The 26,014-nt window shown below is 40.8% G+C and overlaps 3 protein-coding genes and 1 long non-coding RNA gene across 6 annotated transcripts; 2 read left to right on the forward strand and 2 right to left on the reverse strand.

The window, feature by feature from the left end:
- Positions 1-236: 236 nt before the first annotated feature.
- Positions 237-6,120, reverse strand: LOC129762416 (DNA damage-binding protein 1). Its single transcript, XM_055760649.1, has 8 exons — positions 5,920-6,120; positions 5,497-5,645; positions 4,737-5,346; positions 3,891-4,662; positions 3,674-3,837; positions 1,265-2,257; positions 1,018-1,207; positions 237-958 (listed from the first exon to the last, which is right to left on the reverse strand). Exons 1-8 carry the CDS (start codon positions 5,978-5,980, stop codon positions 481-483), a joined length of 3,417 nt encoding a protein of 1,138 aa, XP_055616624.1. The 5' UTR covers positions 5,981-6,120; the 3' UTR covers positions 237-480.
- Positions 6,121-10,425: 4,305 nt separating this feature from the next.
- LOC129762083 (uncharacterized) lies at positions 10,426-11,625 on the forward strand. Its single transcript, XR_008740532.1, has 3 exons — positions 10,426-10,654; positions 10,714-11,151; positions 11,208-11,625. It is a non-coding gene; the product is annotated as an uncharacterized LOC129762083 (long non-coding RNA).
- A 7,809-nt stretch (positions 11,626-19,434) lies between these two features.
- Positions 19,435-22,563, forward strand: LOC129762675 (endoplasmic reticulum metallopeptidase 1-like). Of its 2 annotated transcripts, none has more exons than XM_055761159.1 (5): positions 19,435-19,529; positions 19,680-21,160; positions 21,227-21,751; positions 21,816-22,027; positions 22,088-22,563. In XM_055761159.1, exons 2-5 carry the CDS (start codon positions 19,712-19,714, stop codon positions 22,539-22,541), a joined length of 2,640 nt encoding a protein of 879 aa, XP_055617134.1. In that variant the 5' UTR covers positions 19,435-19,529; positions 19,680-19,711; the 3' UTR covers positions 22,542-22,563. The 2 variants fall into 2 exon arrangements, with proteins under 2 accessions (XP_055617134.1, XP_055617135.1); XM_055761160.1 differs by having other exon boundaries at positions 19,467-19,607.
- Positions 22,559-24,555, reverse strand: LOC129762676 (ADP-ribosylation factor-like protein 16). 2 transcript variants are annotated; one of them, XM_055761162.1, is made up of 3 exons: positions 23,103-24,555; positions 22,887-23,027; positions 22,559-22,827 (listed from the first exon to the last, which is right to left on the reverse strand). In XM_055761162.1, exons 1-3 carry the CDS (start codon positions 23,209-23,211, stop codon positions 22,598-22,600), a joined length of 480 nt encoding a protein of 159 aa, XP_055617137.1. In that variant the 5' UTR covers positions 23,212-24,555; the 3' UTR covers positions 22,559-22,597. The 2 variants fall into 2 exon arrangements, with proteins under 2 accessions (XP_055617137.1, XP_055617136.1); XM_055761161.1 differs by having other exon boundaries at positions 22,887-24,553.
- Between the last annotated feature and the right edge of the window lie 1,459 nt (positions 24,556-26,014).

Below are 26,014 nucleotides of genomic sequence, written 5' to 3' on the forward strand. Positions count from 1 at the left end.
AACTAAGAACCATGAAGCCCCCCACCCGTAACGAATGAAGGAATTTAAAAAAATAACAAATAACGCAGCCTCGATCCACATCCTCCTCACGCTTGCCCCATTACACCTGAATATTCCACATTTCTTATTCAAAAAGTAATAATATATAAAAAAAAGTTTTGATAAAACTTTTCAATAGTTTGGAGAAATCCGCCGTGTATGCTATTCGAATAGAAATAATGAGATGTTTTACAAACTTTGTAGTAAACAATACGTTCACTGGAGTTTCTTTATTATCCAACAAACATGAACTTATGTTTCGCGAGTAGTGAGCTTAGCTCGATCTGGTTCTATTGTTCGTCCAGCCAAACATCTCTCTTAATGAGCTGATTTATTAATCAACTTTTTTTGGAAAAGTGTGTAACTTCTCGTTCTGCCAGCATTTGTGTCAGAAAACAACTGATAGCATCGATTCAATAATAATAATCAAAACTGGACATCCTAATGTATCCGTGTTAGGTCTTCTACAATCTTGATTATATCATCTACGGCGGCTTCCTTCTTAGTTCCATCCACGTCGATCTGTAATCCCAATGCAGCTTCGTGCATTTTTTCCCGACTTAAATCCAGAAAACTTTCCACGAGATCTCCATCAATAAATCCCTCGCAACGTTCCGTTTTCATTTCGGTATGGAAACTACGCCAGTACGAATAATCAATCTTGCCGACAGATTTGATTGTGTCAGTCAAACTTTCCTGTAACTTCCGAAGAAATTCATAATAATCGGGTGGTATTTGTGTGACCAGACCAATTGCACCGCTAACCGTGCCAAATAGCACACAACCCGTTGTCGGCGTCGTTCGCTCACCAATGTTTTGCATCACGAGCGAACCGTGGCGAAATACATTCACCATATCACCGAGATGGAACTGAGCAACCTCTGGCATTTGCTGTCGTTCGTCGTCCGTTGTTGCGGCCCTTCAAATAAATACAAAAAATGTTCGTATGCTGAACAGGGCTACGGAAACCCTACTTACCCATCTTTTAGGCAAACAAATAGATTGTTGCTGTTATCCGCCCCGAGGAAGGCATCGTCATCTAATATTTCTACTGCCGTCATCCAATTTGGTTGATAGTCGCGAGCGATCTCTTCAAAACTACCTTCCATTTGCTTGTACTGCAGCAGCGTGATAGATCGCATCAAATCACCCACCAAAATGAAGTCGCCTGTTCAAAAAGAACGTTACTCTGAATAAGACAATCGATTGAATTAATTTAGTTTACCCTTGGTTTTGCAGTATAATGCCAACACGTTATTGAAATGGCTACATTCAAGTCGCAAATCCTTATCATCAGTCCACTCATACAATCGCACGGTTGAATTGATGCTAGCCAATACTCGGCCGTTGAACTCAACGAGGGAATAGCACGCGCCCTTGATTTCCTTCTCGCTAACTTGAGTGAGGGCTCCATCCGCGTAGTGATAGATGATTATCCGTCCTACTTTGGGTTCCGGTTCCTCTGGGTTAACCAGTGCTGTGCCGACGATGTAATAAGTATTCGGATCGTTACCCAACTTCGCTGAAATCAGTGACATAGCATACTCCGTTTGCATGAATTGATGTGCATGCAGCACCTCGAACGTATTCTGATCGATGATAAGTAGATTGTGAATTTCTACTTCTTGGCCAAACTCGGCATTGCTGGCTCCTGGCTTAAGGAGGCCCATGTTGCTCGAGGAAGTTACATTTGTCGTCTGAGTTGACGCGCTCTGTCTCGAAGGAGTCAGACCACTCGAGTCCTGAAGGTCCATTCGCACCGTTATTACACCAAACGTTTGCGAAGCTTCCTGGTATGCAATGCGACGTGGTGACTCACCCAGCGGTACCGTTCGAATGTGCAGCTTTTGAATCTCATCAATTGTACCAAGAATAACCGAATTTTTGGTAGCAAGAGCCAAACTGTCCTGGTACGCTTCGGCATTAAGTGAGCACATATGATTCACTTCCTTCAGGTTGACATTCGAGAAAACCAGCTTGTGGTTGGAGCTGTAAATAACGGTTGGGCGATCCGAACAGGCGAACACGTTTGTCGTCGAAAGTGACCGGAACGTTTTCAGAATAGTCGGCTGGGTTCCAAGTGTAACTTTTTTTTGGTCCGTCAATCTGTTCGTATTTTTCTCCATGACGAAGTAAAACATTGAACCGTCTCCTAGCGCACACAATAAATAAGAGATACCTTCAAAGCAAGCCATCAGAATAGAACGAGGAATGATCTCTAAAATGAAAAAAAAAATGCAATAAATCCATTTTTCCCGTAAGGCGTCGTGCACAAATAACATAACGCGTGGGGAGGAAGGGGGTCAACACTTCGTTACTTAATGTGACATAGGGGGGAGGGGAGTAAAAGTGATCGTTACGTAACAAAATTCCATTTTTATTCCTAGATAAATTCACGCGCCTTTATATGCTTGAGCAGCTAGCAATTTGGGACCGAAAGAGGTGTGTTTCCTGAGCCAAAATGATAAAGTACGTGTTGTAATGGGTTTCACAGATACCGACTTTTTAAACCAATAATCTGTAGATACAGATTATATTTTTTTGTTTCATGCAGAATTTACAGATTATTTAAAACAACGTTGCAATAGTGGCTAGAGGTTAATCATATTTTTCCCATCTCCACTATTTTATTCACATAGCGTTATAATAAATAAATTACATCATTTATCTTTTTCTTATTAAAGCACAGAGAATGTAAATTCCAAAAGTGCACTCATACTGTCGTGAAAATTCAATTCCTTTCAAAGTTTATTTTTCAAATGAATTGAAAAGGCACAGTTCAAAGCGAGAAGTAGGGATCAAATCAGTTCAGGAAATATTGAAGTTCGAACCATTGAAAATGCTGAATTACCGGCTCTTATTGGAATCCGTCTTTGAACATAACCTAGAGAGATTCAACTACGACCGAAATCTAATTTTACTGTTTTTTGAGCTACGTTTTGCTATTGATTGTTGAATTGAACAAAACAAACTGAAATACCTGAATTCAATCAGATTAATTCGGACACCAGAACACTTTGTCTTACGAGAGCGGACCGATAAGTACTTAGCCTCATCGCCCGATAGTGTCAGTATCGCAAGAGAAATTACTTATCGTGTAGTACATTCTCGTAAACGATTACTGTCAAAATTTCAGCCGAATCGGAATCCTAGTTTTGTTTTGACCGTGTGTGGAAGCGGGCGTGATTTTAGAAAAATGGAAATTCCGCCGTCGCCACGGCCAAATTGGTCGAATTGCACTACGAACTGCTGCCCCACCCACCGTATTCTCCAGATTTGACACCGTGCGACATTTTTTTGTTTCCAAACTTGAAAAAGTCACTCGCCGGGCAAAAATTTGAGCCGAATGAGGAGGCCTACTTTGCAGATTTTTGTTTTTTTTTTTGCAGGCTAAGTACTTATCGGACTGCCCTCGTGCTTTCTTGAGTAGAATGATACATCAAATCTGATGTTCTAGAACCAGACTTTGGAGATTTAGAAAATATCTGAAAATATCTATCTAGGTGTTGAAAATATAGTAATAGAAGCTACTGAACTGGGCGAGAACAAAACAATAGATTTTAGTACCATCAAAAATTGCATTTTTAGCGTTACGTAATTTGTGCACGGCGCCTAATGTTCCCCACAATCATACCTCCTCCGAGTTTCTCAGTGTGGACAAATTCAAGGTTAGGTATACGAAGGATGCAAGCAGAGATATCGGTCCACAAGCCTACTGCAACCAGTTCCGAACGGCTGGAGCTTTCGTCCAAGGGTGAGATGTCCAGACATGCTACCTCATAATCCAGTGTGACAGTGCTGAGGGAAAAGAAAGTTATTGTTGTGAACATGTGCAATTGGCCGTTTCATACCTCTTGTGCACCAACTTGCCTGCTTCAATTTCGATGTAATAAATGTCGCATGCAGTTGCACACACAAGCTGGCATGAATTGCACGCGACCACACCAATGCGCTTATCATCCGGCGGTTTCCATTCACATATCATCGATTTGTTGTCACATTGGATCAATCGTGCTGTCATTGGAGTAACCTGAATAATTTGTCCATAATCAACATTCGCACAGTAAAATGTCTGCTGATCACTCAGGAAACCGGGAATTTCGGTTTCTTCTACTTCTTCCCCCGACAATGTCAAAATGCGAGTATGGCCCACGAATGAAAGGACCAATGTATTATCGAAAGGACTGTCGTCGATGCCCACTCGTAGTGCCCACATTCCCTTAATACCGGGCAGATCAATACAGGCGTGCTCTTGAATGCCAATACCATTGCGTATGATACGAAGCGAACCCTCTTTATAGCTTCCCGAACAAGTGATCATCTGGCCCTGGCCTTGCCGTTCAAGGTCGACGATGCACATGTCGATAATCGGAGCCAAGTTAGTAAATGTTTCCATCACCGTTACGTACGCCCCGTTGTCGCCAGCAGTTGTATTCAGTTTTATCAGCTGTGAGTCTCCATGGCGAGATCCGATGAAAAGCACACCGTTATCCAGGTATGTTATACATTCGGGAATCGTTATCTCGCCTAACAGTTCTACCTTGATATCTTTGACACTTAGCAGTCCCTTAGAGTTTTCTTCCGTCTCCAAAAACATCATGAACAGATGACCAATCATATTACCTAGAAGTGAATAATGGTAACAATTGTTTGAATATTGTAAGTTTTGCTTGTTCCTTTTACGCATTTCAACTTACCGAGTAGATATCGGAATCCCTTGCTGTCAACCCTGGCGTAGCAATTGATTGTGCTTTGTTTTATTACAGCCGGCGCAACCGCCACATAGCTATCGCCATCGTGGTAAACTACCGATTCTTGCCCAATAACAATTGCTCCCCCGAGTGGAGTTGGCACCGGGATCAACATCGTTGCTTCTGTCTCGACGTTATCTTGTTTCCAGGCGATCTTAAGAAAGTCCTTATCCTTCAAATTTATTTCGTGTGTTTTGATGTGCCGTCCGTTCAGATCTTGGTGAATAACAATAAGTGTCGGGTGCTGTGTGCCATACAAGAATTCAACATCCTGTACATGCATTTCCTCCATCCGCAAACTAGTTGCCTTCAGTTCGTGAGTATCTCTGTCCAACGGTATGATCTTAAACAATCCTTCGTACAGTCGCATACCGATGACACGTGCCTTCGGATCGATCACGGCCAGTATTCCTGTTTCGGCTGGTTTACCAACTCTATCAGCTACATTGCCGTGAGCTTTCGTAATGATTTCGATGTCATCACCCTGAACGGCACACTCCAATATCATCGCATTGTACCGATGAGTCAGGATAAAAATAAGATCTTTTTGAGCCTCCTGAATAAAAGAGAATAAGGAATAAAGAATAACTTGATTTAAGGTAAGAAAATCAAATATTGAGTGTTTGTTATTAAATCATGGCGAAATCAATTGACTATTGCCATTGATGAGTGAACACTATCTCCTCACACCAATTAGAATACATACCGCTGGGCGAAAGAGCTTCATCACCGCTATTTTACCATTTATGCCAACCTCTTTGATGGGTCGCAATCCTTCAGGTGTTACAAGATATATTTCCAAACGGGTGCTCTTCGCCACTATCAAGTTTAAGTCGGAAGTCGACGTAAAATTTCCTGTAAGGAAGAACAGAACACACAAGTAAATAAAATAAACATTGTATTGTATTTTCTTCGACAGTCCACTGGTTTTGGAATTTAATAACGAACCCTACTAATTTTGGACCAAAGCAAAACATATACAACATTAGATTTCACTCTAACCTAGAAAATTATTACGCAAAGAAAAACACCTAGCAAGTTTTCACAGTGGAAAAGAGGGCTCCATTTTTTCCTAGGTACCGTCATGATGGAAAAAAGCAAATCCGGTGCTATACCGATTGAAACTTACCGGTCACGCAAGCTGTGACCGCCGTCGGCTTCTGGGCGGTCACAATATAGTTATGAGCCATTGCTGGGTCACGTTTCTGTCCAGCCGAATGGAAGCTAGACCTATCGGTTAATTTTTACGTTTTATTGCACCTCAGAACACAAACCGCAAGAAACTATTTGCAACGAGTGAAAAGAAACGCTTGCGGCGCGGTCGTTCGCTGCCAAAATCGTTTCACACGATCATTTGAAAATATGTAATTCAATCTCAACTTCATCCAACCATACGCGGTAGCTACAAAAAGGAGGGTAATCCGGTGATATTGAATAGTTGTGGAAATGGTGTGCTCGGATGTCAATAATGATCAATATTTTCCATTATTGTAAATTATTGACGGAAATCTACACTTCAGGTCCTCAAAATTCAATTTTGTTGTAATTTATCATCAAACGTGTTTATTCAATTCAAATTACAAATAGTTTGAATGAAAATTATTACCCGATGTTTTTTTTTCTTCAATACAGTAAGTTACCTCTAGGTTGGTAAACGACTGGACTGGGCGTACCATCGATACTTCGCCTACTTGCAGGCATAAAATAGACCCCATTCATGGCCCTTAGCTTCCTGTCCAGTTACTCCTATCCCTACCTCCCCACGGTGCCGACTGGGGTACGAGTAGCCATAGTGAATATTCGAGACAGGACAATCGGATTGGACTCACGCAAAGAACATGGACTAGAGATTGGAAACTCAGAACATGGAACTGCAAGTCTCTCAACTTTCCCGAACCCGAATTCCTTCGAAAACATTGAAAGCCCGCAATTTCAACATCGAAACGCTGCAGGAGGTATGCTGGAAAGTTTCGATGGTGCGATCGTTTCAAGTTGGGTTTACCATCTACCAGAGCTGCGGCAACACACACGAGCTGGGTACAGCTTTCATCGTGATGGGGGAGCTGTACGTGGACGATCAACGAAAGAATGTGCAGACTGAGGATGAGGGCGCTTTTTCAACATCAGCATTATGAATGTCCACAGCCCCCATCTAGCTAGCACAGCCTACAATACCGTTACACCTGGAGATCACCTCAGCAAATAGAAACAAATTGACCACATTTCGATGGTCGGCACGTCTCGGATATCATCGACGTCAGAACCTATCAATATCCATATTGATCATCCTACCATATTGATGGTCAAATAGGTAGTGGTCTGAATTGATGTTAGCGCCACGATAGTGTGGGAGATAGGACTAGGAATACCGAATATTATTAGAATTCATCGAATCATAACACTACTAGAACTGAAAATAAGACGTCGTGCACAAATTACGTAAAGCTAAAAATGCGGTTTTTGAACCCTCTCCCCCCCTTATGTTACGTAACGCTAATCTTCACAAAAGTCAAAGTTGTTCGTTCAACATAAAAAATTAGATATCTGTTCAGGTCGGAATCAAATGTTCTTACGGATGTTCCTTATACGCAAGTAGTGACATCGGAAGAACTTTCGACAAGTTCATAGAATTTTGAAAAAACACAGACGGAAAATTAATGCTGACATCAGCGTTAAAGAGAAACATGAACTGTGAAACGAGCATAGTCGTTTCAAATAGATTTAAATAGACTTGACGCCTAGTATTGGACAACCTATATGGAATCAGACTTATATAACTAATCGATGAATACTTCATATTTTAAATATGACTCGGCGGAAATTAGGTCACGAACCATATTCGTGAAACCAGAAGCAGTAAGGAAAAAGTACAGGAAATAACATTCTAGAATATTAGATAATTTTCGAATTCACGAAGCAAAACCGACTCGATCTTTTCCTTCTGAGCCGCCGAGCGAATCAGTTGATTATTTGAGTGTTAAATTTCAATAGTTGTTTTGGTGAGACATCATTTAGCCAAGTAAAGTTTTGTAATTTAATTAGAAATTTCTATTTCAGAAATTCTCGAAGTTTTTTTTTAAATATTAAAAAAATCGTGAGTTTGTGTGAAACCAACAAACAATAGAAGTGTATTGAAATAGACAATAGGGTTTTTGTGCAACTTTAATTTTCTTTGTGAATAGGATTATTGTAGAAAAATTCTACAACGAATACGGTTGCAGCATATATATATATATATATATATATATATATATATATATATATATATATATATATATTTATATATATATATATATATATATATATATATATATATATATATATATATATATATATATAGCCTTGTAACTCCGCGTCCGGATCACATCCCAATCCGCAATTTGAAGTCGGTGCATCGGTCGAATCCCCGGAGTGGCCTATCGCCTCGTAGTTGCGTACTACTATAGACCATTCTGGCGTGCGTTGGTCATCGGAAAGGAAGCTCGGTCCCATGGCTGCCGGACGCTACAACCGGCAATACTCCACCGTGGCTGCCTCAGTCAAGGCAAAAGTCTGCCAACGCCAGCGAGATTCCCAAAGAACTCACGTCGGTGAAAGGAACGGTGTGTGAGCGCTTCAGCAAACATCAGGCTGCTCCATCGTTTCATCACCGTAGCTGCAACGTCATCGATTCGTGAGTACCCTAAAAACAAACTGTGTGCACACAAATCCCCCCCCCCCCATAGTAGGGAAAACGATTATACGAGTAGGATAGATTAGGGTTATAAGTTTAACGTCATCCTAACGATTACCCCCTTCCCGTATTAATTAATATGTCACATATCAAGTGATTCCACTAGCCTGCTGAGCTTTCTAGCGCCCTATGTTATTCAAGTACCCACGAGTGAGACTCGATGATGTACGGGAAAGGGTTAATTTGAAAAAAAAGAGACGATTTAAAGAAAGTTTCTGGATTAGTTTTGATTTATTTATTTATTCATTTATCTTAAATTTTATTAGTTTTATTTTTAATATTTTGGCTGGTTCGGTTTTTGGTAAGTTGGTTGAAAGGTCAATTGAAGGTGGATAGAAAATTCAAAGAAAGTCAAAGAAAATTCTTCCGGCTTGCACTGTGGTCACGCGTATTCTAGAGCTTGCCACTCCAGAGTACATTCAAGGCGTGTTATTCGGCAGAGAAATCTCAACCAACTACTAATAAAACTGACGCAAGTAATGCTACGTTGAGAAGGAAAAAGTTCCACTGGAACGTTAGTGCCATCCTCTTTGGATAGTAATGTTTCCTCCCATTAGAAAACCGGGCCGATTCTGCGGATGTTACGGATGTTTTTAGTCGACTCAACTTTTGCTTGTTGTCAATCAAGACCTTTCGACGAGCCTTACGGTTTAGATTTCCCGATGCATGAGAATCGTTGGCCTTTCTGACAGTAGGAACAGCTAAAAATAAACAGTTGTGTGTAATAATTGTAACTATAATATGGATTTGTTCAAATTTACCTGTTTGTATTAGTTTTCGACGATATTGTACTTCCAAGCCAATCCAATCGATATGAATGAAACAATCTGAACTGAAGTGAAGCGAGCAAATGTACATGTTTTTAGTATTGCTGTTTAGGTCCTGTCCAGAGAATCGAAGCTATTTCTTCCGAATAGTCACATCCCTTAGGGATCGATGGAATGATAATTTGTGGGATATGTTTTCATAATTCGAGTTGGACTCGAGCCCGGGTATCAATGACCGAACGCTCACGCATCCGGGTGCCACATATCGAGACATAGAGTTATCTAAATATAGAAATATTATATATATATATATATATATATATATATATATATATATATATCCGTAATATATATATATATATATATATATATATATATATATATATATATATATATATATATATATATATTCCTCCGCAGCCGCGGTAAAAATACCACTTTAAAAAGCAACACAGAAACAACACATCCTGGGTACTAGATCCATTATTTTAACTTTAATGGTTCACTAACTCATCTATCTCACGTATTATTGACGTATTTTCAAATGAAAAGTAGCAAAACACGTATTATTCGCAACAAAAAAAAACACTTGTTATTAATTGCTTTGCGATCGCTGCTTTCCACCAAAGCTAAGATGTCATAGTTGAGAGTGTATAAGTGAATCGTGTCGGACACACTTCGAGTCCAGGATACCTTCTCATAAACGTACCTTGGTTGTTACAGATTTTTTGACAACCCTCACCATAACGCAGCAACCCCATTGGTGCCCACAATCCAATCGACGAAAAAAACATCGACCTAACAACGACCGTAACGCTGTTACCTATTCACGATGACGACGATTAGGTATCGACATCTGGATACGGCATTAGTTTGTATGAGGCAAACTATTCTCTATCATATTAGTCGGCCCGAATCAGTTTATATTTGCTAAAATTTGTATGAAATTTTTTTCTTGGCATAATTTTTCTACTTAAAGAACGTTGTCATGACCCTAATTTGAATTATTTTCTATAGACGTTCAGATATTCTCAAAAAAAACTTATCATTATAATATAAAATTATCTCAAAACATATTTTTTATGACGTTTTTTCACCACTTGCAGGCAATAGTGATTTTCACTTACATAGAGTACTAATTTGATTAAGGAAAAATCATGTTCATTCATAATTTTCATTTTAAAAGTGTATTCATTCCTTCTGCAAATCCATACTGTCATGCCTATTCCCCAATATCGTCAACGCGGATAGTTCGTTAGTCGAAAATACTGAATAATTAAACAAACCAAATGGCATCACTGGTGGTTCTTTTTCCACTCCGCTAAATTGTCATCTCAAACAAAAACAAATGGATCATACAACTGGTGAGTATGAAATATATTTCGGCTTTTTAATTATTAATTATTTTATCTTGTCTTATCAGCTATGAATACATTCGACTCGTTTGCTTCCATCAATCGGTAAGTGAGAAAGATGATTTCTCCCATCACCACAGTGCGGATTTCCACTTCTATCACAGCAGCCAACAACATCCGTTTTCCTGCATCAGTAACCTCCAACCCCTGTTGGCAATGCCGGGGGACAGCATCAACAGCAGCAGCAGCAGAATTTGACCATGGTATGGTATTGCGAAGAACTTTCCCCATTAGAGGTTCCGTGCTTCGCGCACATTCAAAAATCCTCTTCAGACACGAAAACTCAACGACAAGGAGGTATTTATCAACTTGCTCAGCTGAATTACCACCCCGGAGGAACCCGAATGCACTGATTCCGTTGTATAGTAGAATGAAAATAGGCGAGGTAAGCGAACGTATTCGCATGATATTTTAATGTTCGCATTTTTATCCGGATCATACAACTGGTGAGTAGGGAATTCATTTCTGCTTTTCACTTACTAATCATTTTATTTTGTTTCAGCTATGAATACATCCGACTCAATCAATCGGCGAATGAGAAAGATGATTTCCCTTATCACCACATTGCTTATTTCCACTTCTGTCACACCAGCCAACAGCGTCAGCTTTCCCGCAGCAGTATCCTTTAAGTCCAGGGTGCTATTCCGGGGAACAGCATCAACAGCAACCGCAGCAGGACCTGGCCATCGATAGTATTTCGAGCAATTTTCCCCATCGGAGATCCCGTGCTTCACGCACATTGAAGAATCCTTCTCAGCCACATATCTGTGTCATCAAGGGCAAGGAGGTATTCATCAATGTACTCAGTCGGATTTGAATCGTCAATCCAGACAACCCGGATGCACCGATTCCATTATATACCTTATTTTTATTATACATGGATTTTTATTATTTTTTTTCAATAAAATGATTAAAATCGATCAATGTATTTCCTTTTCATTTTCAATAACAAACCAATACAAACAAGCAGCAAGCAGCGCTGCAAGCAGGTCGACGCCTTGCACATGTTGGCGAAAAAGTGGCGTCAAGTTGTTCGATGAATGCATATGAAAGGTCGATAGCTCGATTGCAAGGTGGCAGCATTTGAGGTCGATTGTTGACATTTCATCGACCCGATCTTGGCAGGCAAAACGGAATGTGGGTGGTTGCGGTTTAGGTGTGGGAAATAGTAATCTGCCCCTCGATGAATAAGTGAGTTACCAAACGCGATAGCAACCGAGCCAATTATTGCTATTTTCAACAAACGTCAAACATCCGTTGTGGGTTTCATTCGCCTTGTGTTCGTTTTTTTTATTTTGCTCTCAGGTATTATTTCGGAAGTGTATATATTACATTTATTTACCAAAAAATTAACGCGACGAAAGGAGATTTAAATTGGACCACATCGTAATATGAAGCATTGTGCCTTGCGTGGCTGAATACTTGCAGCAGTGTAGAGATGTGCCATCCGCTCATGAGCTGTTCCGAAGAATCGACTCTTTGAAGTGAGTTGACGCGGAACAGCTCGCAAAAAAAATCAAACAGCTCTTCAGCTCACTTTGATGATGATGAAGGAGAGAAAAGAGCTGTAGAATTGAAGAGAGTGTGTGAGCTGTAAGATTCAAATGAACTGACCGTCTCTCGCTCTTCGTGTTAAGACATCAGTTTAGTTTCATTTGTCCCTCGTCTTTTCAACTGTTATATTCGCGTTGACGGCATTGAGCTTTGTTTACCAGTTTAGGGGGCGCCAAAAATAATAATTGGCTCTCAGGCAGAATGAACACGTTTTTAAAATTCAAATTATTAATGAAAATTAACTTCTGTGTATCAAATGAGTATTCAATTTCAATGAAAAACACTTTGTTTGCAGGCGGTGCAAAAATCTCATAAGATTTTTTTTTTTGAAGAAAACTTTCTATTGTAATGTAAAGCCTCAGTAAAAATGTCGGAAATGTTGTACTCGCCGAGTCTGTTGTAAATAATAGTCTGGAATACGTGTTTCAAGTAATTAATAATATGGTGTGAAAAATTTCATTTGAATTTTAACATTTTCAAACTGGCTTCGTGGCTATCGAGTTTGGGACCCAAATTGAAAGTCGGCTCTGACAACTGAGCTGAAGAGCTGTTCATAAAGAACAGCTCATTTAGATGAGCTGATATGATCAGAGCTGTTCATCATGATGAGCTGATTTGCACACCTCTACAGCAGTGCATTTCTGGAGGCATATTAGGGCATCCGCACCAATGCGTTGATACAGACATTTTGACAACCGTCACCATAACGCAGCAACCCCACTGGTGGTTGCGCTTCAGGTGTGGGAAATAGTAATTTGCCTCTCGGCGAATAGTGAGTTAACAAATTTGGCAACGCGATAGCAACCGAGCCAAGTGTTGCTATTTTCAACAAATGTCAAACATCTGTTGTGGGTTCTATTCGTCTTTTGTTGTTTTTTTGTGATTCTGCTCTGAAGTATTATTTCGGAAGTTTACATATTACATTCATCTTTCAAAAAATGAACGCGACGAAAAGAGAATCAACTGACACTTGTCATTTCTTCTAGTAATAGCAATCGTATTTAGCAACCTGCGGTGCGAAAAAGAACTGATACTATAGCAACCGCGATAGCAACGACGGGTGCGCAAATCGAAGAGTTCATAAATTGACAACGGCTAAAACTCGCGACTAGAAACCCTGAATAGTAACGCATTGGTGCGGATGCCCTTAGTCCTATTTTACCAGTTGCGTCGGGCCGTTGGACAAAATATTCATTGTTTTCCATTGCAGATTTTATTCTCAGGTACAATCTGTGACTCATCCGATAGCGCCGACTAAATTGCTCATCTGTATACATTGTGGGAAATTATCAGACCGGTTTCATGTCCGGTTGTTCGACGACCGACCAAGTTTTTACACTGCGGTAGGTCCTCTGAAAATGCCGCGAGTATCAGCACGTCGCATCACACGTTCGTCAATTTCAAGGCCCGGTTGTTCGACGACGGACCAAGTTTTTACACTGCGGTAGATCCTCTAAAAGTGCCGCGAGTATCAGCACGACGCATCATATGTTCGTCAATTTCAAGGTCGCATATGATAAAATCGACCTACGATAGCTGTGAAGAATCGTGGACGAACACTTTCCCCGAAAGCTGGCAAAACTGATTCAGGCAACTTTTTTTCTGTATTAAGGTGGAATTCAATCAAACATTGACTTGTAGCATGTAGCATGTTGAATGGATGCAACATGCTACATTATCATAACTCACCACAATAACGGAAAAACAGAATATTTTATCATAAAAACAATAACACCACAACAGATATGTTGGTGCAGTGAGCGTTCGCATACTGCTGTGTAGTGGCTGAGGTGGAAACAAAATATAAAAAAATGCGCAAGTATCACATCCATTAATGTTTACCATTAACTTGTAGCATGTAGAATGTTGAACAGATGGAATGCCACCTTTATAGTGACTTTCAACTTTTTTTGGAAAAATGTCGGAAGTGAGTATTGAACTCGTGACCTTCAGGCCATGCTCTCACTGCAGCGGGACTTCAACGTGGCTCGAGCGGGGCGTGTTCACTTCTTGCCACGCTATTTTATTTCACTCACATTGCACCGTGCCAGCGGCGTGTCTTCGACGTGTTTTATGAAAATTGTCAATGTGTGTTTTTGAATGAATGAAAATTGGTTTATTTTTAAATATTCCAACATCGTTGGACGTATTCGGCTAAAAACTCGGAGGGTTAAAAACGTAAAAAATTAAACCAAACAATTTCGAATTATGTCACTATTAAACAACAAACGTATGCAATAGAGAGAGGCGGTGAAGTACAAATATCGCCGGCGTGAAGTGTTTTCGTTTGCACGCCAGACACACGCCAAACCCACGCTCACGACACGTCAGCCTGGTGTGAACACATCGGTAAGAACACACACGATAAATCGGAAGCGTCACACGCCCCGCCCAAGCCACGCTGACGCCCCGCTGCAGTGAGAACAAAGCCTTAGCGTGAGAGGTATGAATGTTACCACTACGCCAGTGCAGTGTGCGTGTGTCGTGTGTCGGAATCGTTTGAGATTCACAGAGGACTTCGCCAAGACTTACTTGCCTGCTCTTCAACGTGGCGCTGGAAGGTGGATCCTTTAAAAGAATTCGCCAAGACTTACTTGCCTGCTCTTCAACGTGGCGCTGGAAAGTGGATCCCTTAAAAGAATATCATTTCACTGGGATCCAATAGTATCAATTGTTATGTATTGTCCTCTTACCTCTAAATATTGTAGCGTCCTGTGAAAAAAAAGGAGACCAACTCTAGGAAGCTCGAATATGGATCCTTAAAGATGGGGGTGAGAGGAGGGTAAAAAAGATAAAAAAAAAGAAAAAAAGGTATTCTGCGGAGACCGGGCTTTAATATGCGAGGCACGATTTTCAACAAGTCTAGTTAGTTATCGCTGACGACAAGCGACGGTGGCGGACTTGTATACCCGACAGAAATACGAAGCAAGGGCTGCAACACTAATCGCAACAAAATTCTTCTTGGTAGTAATGTTGTGATCGACGGCGACGAGCACGAGGTGGTGAGGAATTTGTTTACCTTGGGTCGTTGATTACAGTTGACAACAACCAACAATAACAGCCGTGAAATTCGAAAAATGACTACAATGGAAGTCGCGCCTACTATGGGCTCCACAAATCCTTAAGGTCCAACAAACCCCGACCCCGTACGAAGTGTACCATGTAGAAATCCCTAATTCGACCTGTTGCTTTTCATAGGTACGAAGAATGGACAATGCTCACAAACACTTGGTGTTTTTGAACGCCGAGTGCTCAGAACAATATACAGTAAAATGGAGTATGGAGAAGGAGAATGAACCACAAACTGGCGTAACTCTACAGCGAACCTAGCATCCAGAAGGCGCTAAATGCAAAAATGGTGTTCGCATCGAATCCGGTAGGAACACGAAGGAGAAGAGCCCAGGGAGCGTGGTGGTTAGACCAGATGGAGCAGGACTTGGCAAGAATCGGTGCAGCCAGGAGTTGGAGAACTGCAGCTATGAACTGAGTGCATTGGCGGAACAATGTTGGGAATCAGATCTAACCCAGCAAACATTAAATCGTATAATTTTGCACGTGCCAAGTCTTACAAAAAATCCGAATAAATCATAATCGCATATAATATCAATCAAAATATGTATCGTGTATATTTGAAATCGCATAAAATGTAAAAACTCGATTTTATATACCATTATCAAATTAAGTCGCAAATCGGTATAATAAACATTAATTTTATGATGTACATTGTCGTAAAATATATTTAATCCGCATCATATGCGTATATTACGCTGATGCAGTTTGTGTGTCGTATAAGCGTACAATTTAAATCGATTCAGTACTGTAGTAAATTGTGTTTCGTGCTGAAGATCACGAAACAGTAAATCAAAATAGATCCTAATAAAGAACATATTACATCATATTGAAATGTCAATGAAATGCTGATGCACTCGAAAGTTTTAACCGCTGTTGAATTAAATTTCAGATAGCCGCGCGAGATAGCTGGTGGATGATAATCCATACGACCGGAGTTCGAACCCACATCGCAGCAGTTTTCACCAAACATCAATCTGTGCCATTTTAAACATTCATATTCCACTCCCAACACAAGTCAATCAAACAATTATTATTTCTACAAACATAAATTCTGTGGAGGCGATCTGGCGTAGTGGTAACATCCATGCCTCTCACGCTAAAGGTCACGAGTTCAATTCTCACTCCCGACATTCTTCCAAAAATGGAAGTAAAAGTGACGAACCAGCCAAATGAGTTGAAAGTCACTATAATACAGATAAAAAAAAAAAACATAAATTCTCATATATTAAAACGGCGATTCGTGAGGCTATAATAAACATTTCACGAAAATATTTTGCGCCATTTGTTTTTTTCTATGTCTGTAATAAATCGTATATGAGTATGGCAAAAGTCGTATTTGGTGCTTTGACAATTCATGAATATATTTATATTAGACCGCATCTCAATTTCAACATAATCGCTATTATAGCCGGTCGAAGTTGCATATTCATCCAAACAAATTCGGTAAGCATTTGCCATGTACGTGTATGGCCTCCACTTTTGCATGCATATGCCAGTTAGGCGCATTATATGCCAACCAAATTTTAGGGCATATGATGTTATATATACGCTTGTTATGCGATTTAATGTTTGCTGGGAATCTGGAATCTGGGGATGTGGCATCATTCTGAATAAATAAATAAATTTTAATTATGGTTCGGTCAAAAAGGTACATACACAAAGCCTGAGTCACGAAAACGTTCGCTCCTTTTATAGGAGAAACATCTGACAGCATGCGGAAAAAAGGCAGCATGGGGAAAAAGGTGCAAACAATTTATTTCAAGCTAAATGTACTTTAAAAACAAATTTGCGCCTTGCCTCCAGATAACCCTCGATCTAATCAGCGATCAAACTCTCCATACCCACCGCTGACTAGCGGTAAGGACCGTCAGCCCAAATAGTGTTTCGTCCAACTCTTACCTCACCTGTCGCCAACCACTACTCCACCAATCAGCTCTCCGGTAGGGATAGCCGGGGCCCCGTAGATGCGGACGCTACAGCCCCACCGGAATCGACGGACAACCTCCGGCATCCCTCGCCGCGAACTGTCGCTGACCGAAACAGCAGAGCCCCAGGTATGAGGGCCCCAGCAGTGCGGACGTTACACCCCCACCGGAACGGCTGGACAACCTCTGCAGCCTGTGGACGAAGAAACAAACCAACGTCGATGAAGAACGAAACCCAGCGATATTCCCTGGTAGTCGAGGCCCCGTCAGTGCGGACGTTATACCCCCACCGGTACTGATGGTCTACCCCCGGCGCCAGGGAGATGCAGTGTTTTACGATCCAGCTTTCGGGATGCACAAGGGTGGCAACACCTATTCCCCGACGAACTACGTGGGAATTGTACCTGCACTCGGGACGCACAAGGGTGGCAACACCTGTTCCCCGAAGGATCACGTGGGACCAGCACCAGAAATCGGGACGCACAAGGGCGGTAACGTCTATTCCCCGAAGGACTGCGTGGGAGCTGCATCAGATCTCGGGACGCACAAGGGTGGAATCACTCGTTCCCCGATCGATCTCACTGGAGTTTCTTCTGCCGACATTGTGCAACTTCCGCTACCCTGTGTCATTATCACCGAAGTATCCACCGCCAAATCACAAAGTAGCGCAGAGGATTGCAGTGACGCCGAACCGTTTTTTCCCGCCGTCGGGTCAAGTGAACGAACGCTGGTTGAGAGTTCTACTCCCAGTCGCCGCGCACCGCTGTCTTGTTCGACAACACCGCGTATCGTTGCCACTGCGATCCTTCCAGCTGCCGACACAACACCATCCACAGTTGATGTCCCAATCCGCCGAAGATCCGCTCGTCTCGCCGCCAGGGCTAAGCCGGCCGCCACAACCACTCCACTGGAAGGTCATGACAGGTCTGTTTCGCCTATGCCAGCCGAAGCGAGGTCCGATGCCAATACCTATGATGCATGGAGACGTAGCCGAGGAGATCTCACGCAAGCTATGGCCGGGAGTTCCAGCTCCCCAACGAACCTCACTACCTTTCCTCGGCTGCTTCCGAGTGGAATGGCTGCCCAACATGTTATCGTCGGTGGAGTTCCACCGGGAATCGTCACATTCAGTACCACTACACCTCTGATTCCCCACCACACCACCCATCACCAGGAAAGTATGTCCACCAACACATCCACCAACCTCGCTCTGCAATGGAACATCAATGGACTGTACAACAACTTGGGAGAACTGGAGATCCTTGACCGAGAGCTATGTCCGTCCGTCATCGCACTCCAAGAGATAAATCGAATTTCCACAACTTACATACAGAATATTGTCGGGGGTAGATTCCACTGGTACACTAAGCGGGGCTCTGTTTTGCAACACTCCGTTGCTTTGGGTGTCCGGAGAAACATTCCCCATTTGCGAAAACAAATATCCACTGACCTGCCAATAATAGCAGCAAATGCAAACACCAGATGTCAGAGGGAATATCATCGCCGACCTCTTGGAGGTGATGGAGCTCTCGGTCTTAAATGACGGCACTGACACTTTCCGTAGAGGTACGAGCAACACAGCCATTGATATCAAACAAGCAAACAGCAAGTTCTTTGTTAAGTCATGTCTCGCAAAAGGATTTATATGTGTTTAATATTTACGTCCAATTTTTATGTGATAATTTTATGTGCAATCTGTTTCCAACGAAACCTTGCGGCAATGCCGTCGATAAAGAGGCGAACCAGCCCAGGAGGCTAAAAACCTCTCAAATAAAGAATAAAAAAAACAAATTTGTACCACCTAGGTATTGTAGAAAATTATACAAACGTCCAATTATTTGTGTCACGTTACAGAAACAAAGCTGCAAATTATGCGCCAGTGGCGGTGCCACGATCAAAGCATTCCCTGAATAAATCATATACCATTATCCGAGCCAGTTGGCGGAAGCAGATGCATAAAGGTTACTAGGTAACTATTTTCAACAATGTTTTATTTATTATACTGCTTCAAATACCTTTTTCAGTAAAATCAAATGCAACCATACCAACGTAAGTAATAACATAAACAAATCTAAACCTATCGTCTTGCCATTATTCATACGTTTTTTCTAAATAGTGTATGTTACGAGCCACCTGTCAATTCCACCATCTTGGGTATGCCCAATTAGAGGTAAATTACTGTAATTGTCATGTCGGGCATCATAACAATTACCAATGTCAAATTTTACGTAAACTACCGGTGTAGCGGTCTTTTAAATATCTTCTAAAGACCGGTAATCGAATTTGTAAATGCCACAAACGAGCTATGTATTGTGTTAACATCATTCAATCAATTTCTAATCACAATTACTGTTATCTATCGTGATACTGATAATGATATATTCAGACCAACTTCCGAGGCTAAAATTGTGTAACATTTTCAGATTTCTCACCTCATCACTGATTTTGAGTAGTAATGTCGACGCAAAGTGGCAAAGAGAAGAAAAGTTCAAAACAGAGGGAAGATGTCAACCTGCACCAGATCGATTCGCAGTTTGGAATGCTTGGAGTGGTCATGATGCTTTTCTGTGGAACAATCTCCAGTTATATGCTTACTTCACTCCCCAATGCCCTAACACGTAATGATTTGGAGAGATATCCAGGAACATTCATTGCAGAACGAGCATGGGAAAATTTGAAAGTGCTCAATGGCATCGGTCCGAAACCCACTGGAAGCGAGGCTAACGAAAAACATGCTGCTGAGTATATCAAGCGCGAAATTGAGCTGATTCGTGCTAGTAAGCACATGAGCCAACAATTGTTAATCGAACATCAAGTTGTGAGTGGTGGTTATCCGATCATATTCATGGGAAATCCTTTAACCAGCCTGTACAAGAATATTCAAAACTTGGTAGTAAAATTGGTTGGCGAAGGTGGTAATTCAACTAGCCCTGCACTTATGCTTAATTGCCATTTCGATACCGTCGCCAGCAGTCCTGGGGCAAGTGATGATGGTGCAAGTTGTTGCGTAATGTTGGAAATTATGAGAGTGCTTTCCAGAGAGCCTCTGCGACAGAAACATTCTATAATTTTTCTCTTCAATGGAGCAGAAGAGACTCCACTCCAGGCTGCGCATGGATTTATCACTCAACATCCATGGGCGCAACAAGTGAAAGCATTCCTGAATTTGGAATCCGCAGGATCAGGAGGAAAGGAAGTGCTCTTCCAAAGTGGACCGCAGCATCCGTGGCTGATAGATGTGTACGCTCGTGCGATACGCTATCCTTTTGCTCATGCAGCTGGAGAGGAGATATTCCAATCGGGTTTAATTCCCTCGGATACTGACTTCAGAATATTTCGTGATTTCGGGCATGTACCAGGGATGGATTTTGCACATATGATGGATGGTTACCGTTATCACACTAAGTATGACAATATCGACTATTTGACATTACCTGTTCTGCAGCGTACCGGCGATAATATTCTTTCTCTAACAAGGGCATTCGCTAATAGCGAGGAGTTAGCCAATACTTCAGTTGAAGACAACTCGAAAGGTTATAAGGTTTTCTATGATTTCCTCGGTTTATTGTTTGTGTGCTATTCAAATGATGCTGCTGTAACTATCAATAGCTTGGTTTCAATTTTGGCTATTCTGGTACCGTATTTCGGACTTAGTCGTTCTACACAGAATCGTAGGGAAGCAGCTATTATTAAAGAAGCTTTCTGCGGCTTCGTCGCCACTGTTGGAGGTTTAATAAGCAGCGTGGCTGTATGTCTGCTGATAGGAAGACAACTGGACGCCATAGAGCGCGCAATGTCATGGTACTCAACGCCATATCTAATTCTTGGGTTGTATTGCTGCCCGGCCTTATTATGCCATTGTTTTTCCCAGTTAATTAGCAACCGAGTTCTCAGTGATAAAAAGGTATGTTTCACATTTTTATTTTCATACCACTCAAAATGGCTGATATTTCAAAACAAATGTTCACAGATTGTACTCAATTTATCCGAGGTCATCCAATCTCGTCTTATCGGAGTCAATGCGTTTTGGGCGATAGTGGTGATATTGCTAACGTTCCTAGGTATTCGCAGTAGTTACATCTTCATGGTTGAACTTCTTCTCTCACTCATGTCGTCGCTTGTGACAGTAGTGTTGAACTATCAGAAGACCGCCCGCAGATGGCTGGCGGTGCATTTATTTTTCCAGATAATTACAATGCTCTGGGCAACACAATTTTACCATATGTTCATGAAACTCTTCATACCAATAACCGGTCGAATCGGGGGCAGCAAAAACCCCGAATACATGATTGGAGCGATTGCTGCGCTTTGTGTTCTGTTGATTGGAAGTTTCATAATGCCATTGGTTGGGCTGCTGAAGAAGGTATCCGAACTGACTACCCGTTTAACAGTGTTCATGCTGATTGCGGTATTGTTGGCGTGCTTCACCCAGGTTGGATTTCCATATCGTGATGATAGCACCAAGGAACCTACCGTTCAGAGGCACTACGTGACGGTATATATAGATAGAAAATTGCCGTGAAGTATAAAACACTGAATTAACTGTTAATTCTTCGCAGCATGTCTTGCGGAACTACTATGACGAGTTAGGTCAGCTTAGAAACATAGATTCTGGCTTCTTGTTCCGCGAAATGGATAGGAATTCTCATCGAATGATTCGTGGCGTTACGAGCCCTGAAAAGGCGATTCCTATGCGTATGATGGACACCTGCGAAACAGAACTTTTCTGTGCTGTTCCTCTGTACTCTATAATACATCAGTTACGATTCGAGTAAGTGTATATTACATAATGCTCTCACAAAGCACTTTTCTCTACACTATAATATTTTAGCAATTACTGGCTTCCGGGACTAGCACCCGTAATGAATACATCGGTTACCCTGGCTAAACAAAGCATTGAACAAAAAAGTGAAAATACTAAACGAGTTACATTTACTATTGATGGAAGCATTCAGTCTTCAATCATCATTGGTCCAAAAAAAGGTATCAACTTGACTGGATGGAGCTTGTTGGAAAGTGTCACTCCGCCTACCATATTCAATGATCAGAGGGCTCATTTCGTTCTGATCACACACGGTCTTCCCGGAGAGCCTTGGAATATAACGATGGATTTTCAACATTACGATGACGTTCATGGTGGGCTTCTTGCTGATATAATTGTAGTTACCACTTTCTGGGAATACCACAAATTACACACGGAAGAGTTCAATGGTCTAATAAATAAGTTTCCCTCGTGGGCACACGTGATACCATCTGTTGCTGCTATGAATATTTATGTAGTTTAATACAAGTGATTTGTCGAAGAAATATTTTATTTTCATGGTGAACATATGAGAAATCACTATTGGGAGCCCAACCAATCGTAGATTTCATCAATTCCTTCCTTGTTGATGGCGCTGAATTGAACAATGGTTATGTCCTGCGGAATTTGTTTTTTGAATTTCTCCATCTGTAACATAAGAAGCGCCTCGTTTCTCATTTGACGGTACGCCAAGTCCATTTTCGACAAAACCAATAGAAATTTCGCCTTTTGCAATCTTGGTTCGGCAAGCATAGAATAGAGCAAAACACCTGAAACAAGTTGTACATTTTACTACATAGTAATGAAATTGAAAATTTGATTCTATTACCGGCTGCCGATATTTGACACAGATTGGATGTATCCACCACATAAATGATCCTTTCCACTGGTTTGTTCAGATAGTCGCGCCATATCGGAGCTAAGCAGCCACCAACTTCCCGTACTTGGACGATTTCCCGCTTTCGAGCAACTGGCGATGGTTTCACATTTATCTCTTTCTCATCGATTACTACAGGTGGAATTTTGATGGTAAACAAATTCGTACCTACACTTGAAACCGAGTGGGAAGTGAAATTCACCGAATCTGGATTCTGGAGACACGTAAGGAGGAGGGTTTTTCCCGCACTTATCGGGCCTAGGCAAAGATACGACATATTTCGCTGAGAACGTTCGAAATCTTCAACTGTTTAATCGATAGCGTATCTAAGCAATGTTCAATTTCTCCGAGTGAAATGGGTGCCGAAGTTATGGTATTTCCGGAGAAGTGAAAAGATTGGCGATTTTTAAACGGTTTTATTTAGCTTGCCCTGTTTGTATGTTTGTAACGTGTAACGTGTTTGTCTGTAGCGCTGACCCACATTAATAGAAATTTGACCCCCTTCCTGTTGAACGATTGATCTGAAGTTCGGAACACACCTTTATCTCTGTAGTCATTATAAAACCGCGTATTTCATGATCTTGACAATCCAAGATGGCGGCCGCTACAAAATGGCGGATCACATATTTTCTCAAAACCTCATCAATATGGGTTTTCCAAAACCCCTCCAAAATGGGTATCAAATGAAAGGGCTTGACTAGTAGAATACGGTTATTTAAGAAAAATGCAAATCCAAGATGGCTTCCACTACAAAATGGCGGACTACATATTTTCTCAAAACCTTATTAATACGGGTATCAAATGAAAGGGCTTGACTAGTAGAACACAATTATTTATGAAAAATGCAAATCCAAGATGGCTCCCACTAAAAAATGGCGGACTATATATTTTCTCGAAATTTCATTAATATGGGTATCAAATGAAAGGGCTTGACTAGTAAAATACGCTTATTCATGATAAATGCGAATCCAAGATGGCTGCCACTACAAAATGGCGGACTACATATTTTCTGAAAACCTCATTAATATGGGTATCAAATAAAAAGGCTTGACTATTAGAACACGGTTATTTATGAAAAATGCAAAACCAAGATGGCTGCCACTACAAAATGGCGGACTACATATTTTCTCCAAACCCCTATTATTATGGGTATCAAATGAAAGGGCTTGACTAGTAGAACACAGTTATTTATGAAAAATGCAAATCTATGATGGCTGCCACTATCAAATGGCGGGCTGCATATTTTCTCAAACCCGATGAATATGAGTATCAAATGAAAGGGCTTGAATAGTAGATCACAGTAGATCATGAAAAATCCAAATTCGAGATGACCGCAATCACAAAATAGCCAATTACTTTATCAAGCGGTTTTATTTAGCTTGAACTGTTCGTATGTATGTTTGTATGTCTGTAGGATTGTCCCACATTAATAGAAATTTGACCAATACGAACTGACCGAATTTATAAAATACCATTATCTCTACTGTCATTTTAAAACTGCTTTTCTTGAAAAATCCAATTTGGCCGCCGCTACAAAATAGCTGATTCCATATCATCTTAAAAAAAGGTTGATTGAGATATGTGTATAAATCGAACGAACTTGACTTGGAGAACACACTATGTATTTTCTGCAATCCACTCAATATCGGTATCAAATTAAATGTTTTGACTGATAGAATACAGTACAATGGTTTTATTGTAGAGAAATATTCTAATGAAACAGATAATGTACTAAAAACTAGAAAATAAAATAAGTAAAAAAAACTTTTTAAGTTAAACGGTCTAATTGTGATTAAACATAATAATGTACTAAAAGCTAGAAAATAATTAGACAAGTAGCAGTTAGCAGTTATCACACCTCTCCTTCATTAGTCTAGGGCATTTATAAGACTAAAATAAAATCGTGTTGGCATCAAAAGCAAATTAAAAAAACAGATTTCCGATGATTTTCAGTTTTTCGCTAACATTTTGCATTGTGTATTTTAGGTAAGTCCATATAAAAAATCAAGATGATCATTTTCATTGGTACCCTAAAGTGCGCTACACATACATCATCCCGTGACCGTGAAGTCAACGCAAAGGAATGAAATGTCAAATATTCTCCCATGGAAATCGTATGGTAGCATTCACATACACCATCAACGGCAACTTTGACGTCGGCAAAATAAGTCCAAGAGAATAGTTGATGGGACGGTGACGGTGACGCTATATGTGTAGCGCACTTGAACCATACGTTTTGCCTAGAGTTGCCAACCTTCCAGTTTTTCTTGGATATTGCCAGTTTTTGAAAGCATGTCAGTAAAACAGCCGAAGGCTAAAAAAATCTCCAGCTTTTCAAAATTTCGTTGTGTTATTCCCCACAACGCAACCAGCAATGTTGTTGCCTACATACGGGCGTTAACACTCAATGTTGGTCGAAGCGTATCATGAATTATGATTTGCCGATAATAAGCATTTATTAATTGGCAGAATTAATGAAGGGATGATCTTGGCATGATCTTAGAGATAATCTTGGATGATTTTACTCTTTTCTCACCAAAGATTTCAAGGGAGCTTGGATCAAAAGGTTAAACATCGATAGAACTTTTATTAGATTGATGTTCAGGTTGTTGTTTAATCAATTCGTGCTCAATTCACGTTTCTATCGTGTAGGTCTTACTACTAACAATTTATGTAGTTTTGTTCTAGGATATCATAATAACAGGCATGTTGTTTGGTAATGTAAAAAATGCAGTTAAAGTGGTTGCTAATTTTTCCTCTAATTTTCGAAAGGTTATACACCCACACGTCAGATCATCATAGCTTAAATAGTCGCGATCTTAATATTCTGTCACCCATATATGTTTTCTTTAGAAGTAATTATGTTATAATTTTGCTCACTTCACTCCCCTGAATTCACTTGTCCGTTCTCCATTGCCTTCCCTATAAATGAGCTGATGTTAGCACTCGATAAGATCAATTCACTACAGTAGCTACGCGAACTTCCCAGGGGAGCACTCATTTTTTTTTCTCTATTATAGTGACTTTCCTAGGCCCTAGACCCAGACCCATTTCCTTTTTTTTATTTTTCCATTAGGGTG

This window comes from Toxorhynchites rutilus, chromosome 1, assembly GCF_029784135.1.
Source record: "Toxorhynchites rutilus septentrionalis strain SRP chromosome 1, ASM2978413v1, whole genome shotgun sequence".
NCBI classification, from domain to species: domain Eukaryota; kingdom Metazoa; phylum Arthropoda; class Insecta; order Diptera; family Culicidae; genus Toxorhynchites; species Toxorhynchites rutilus.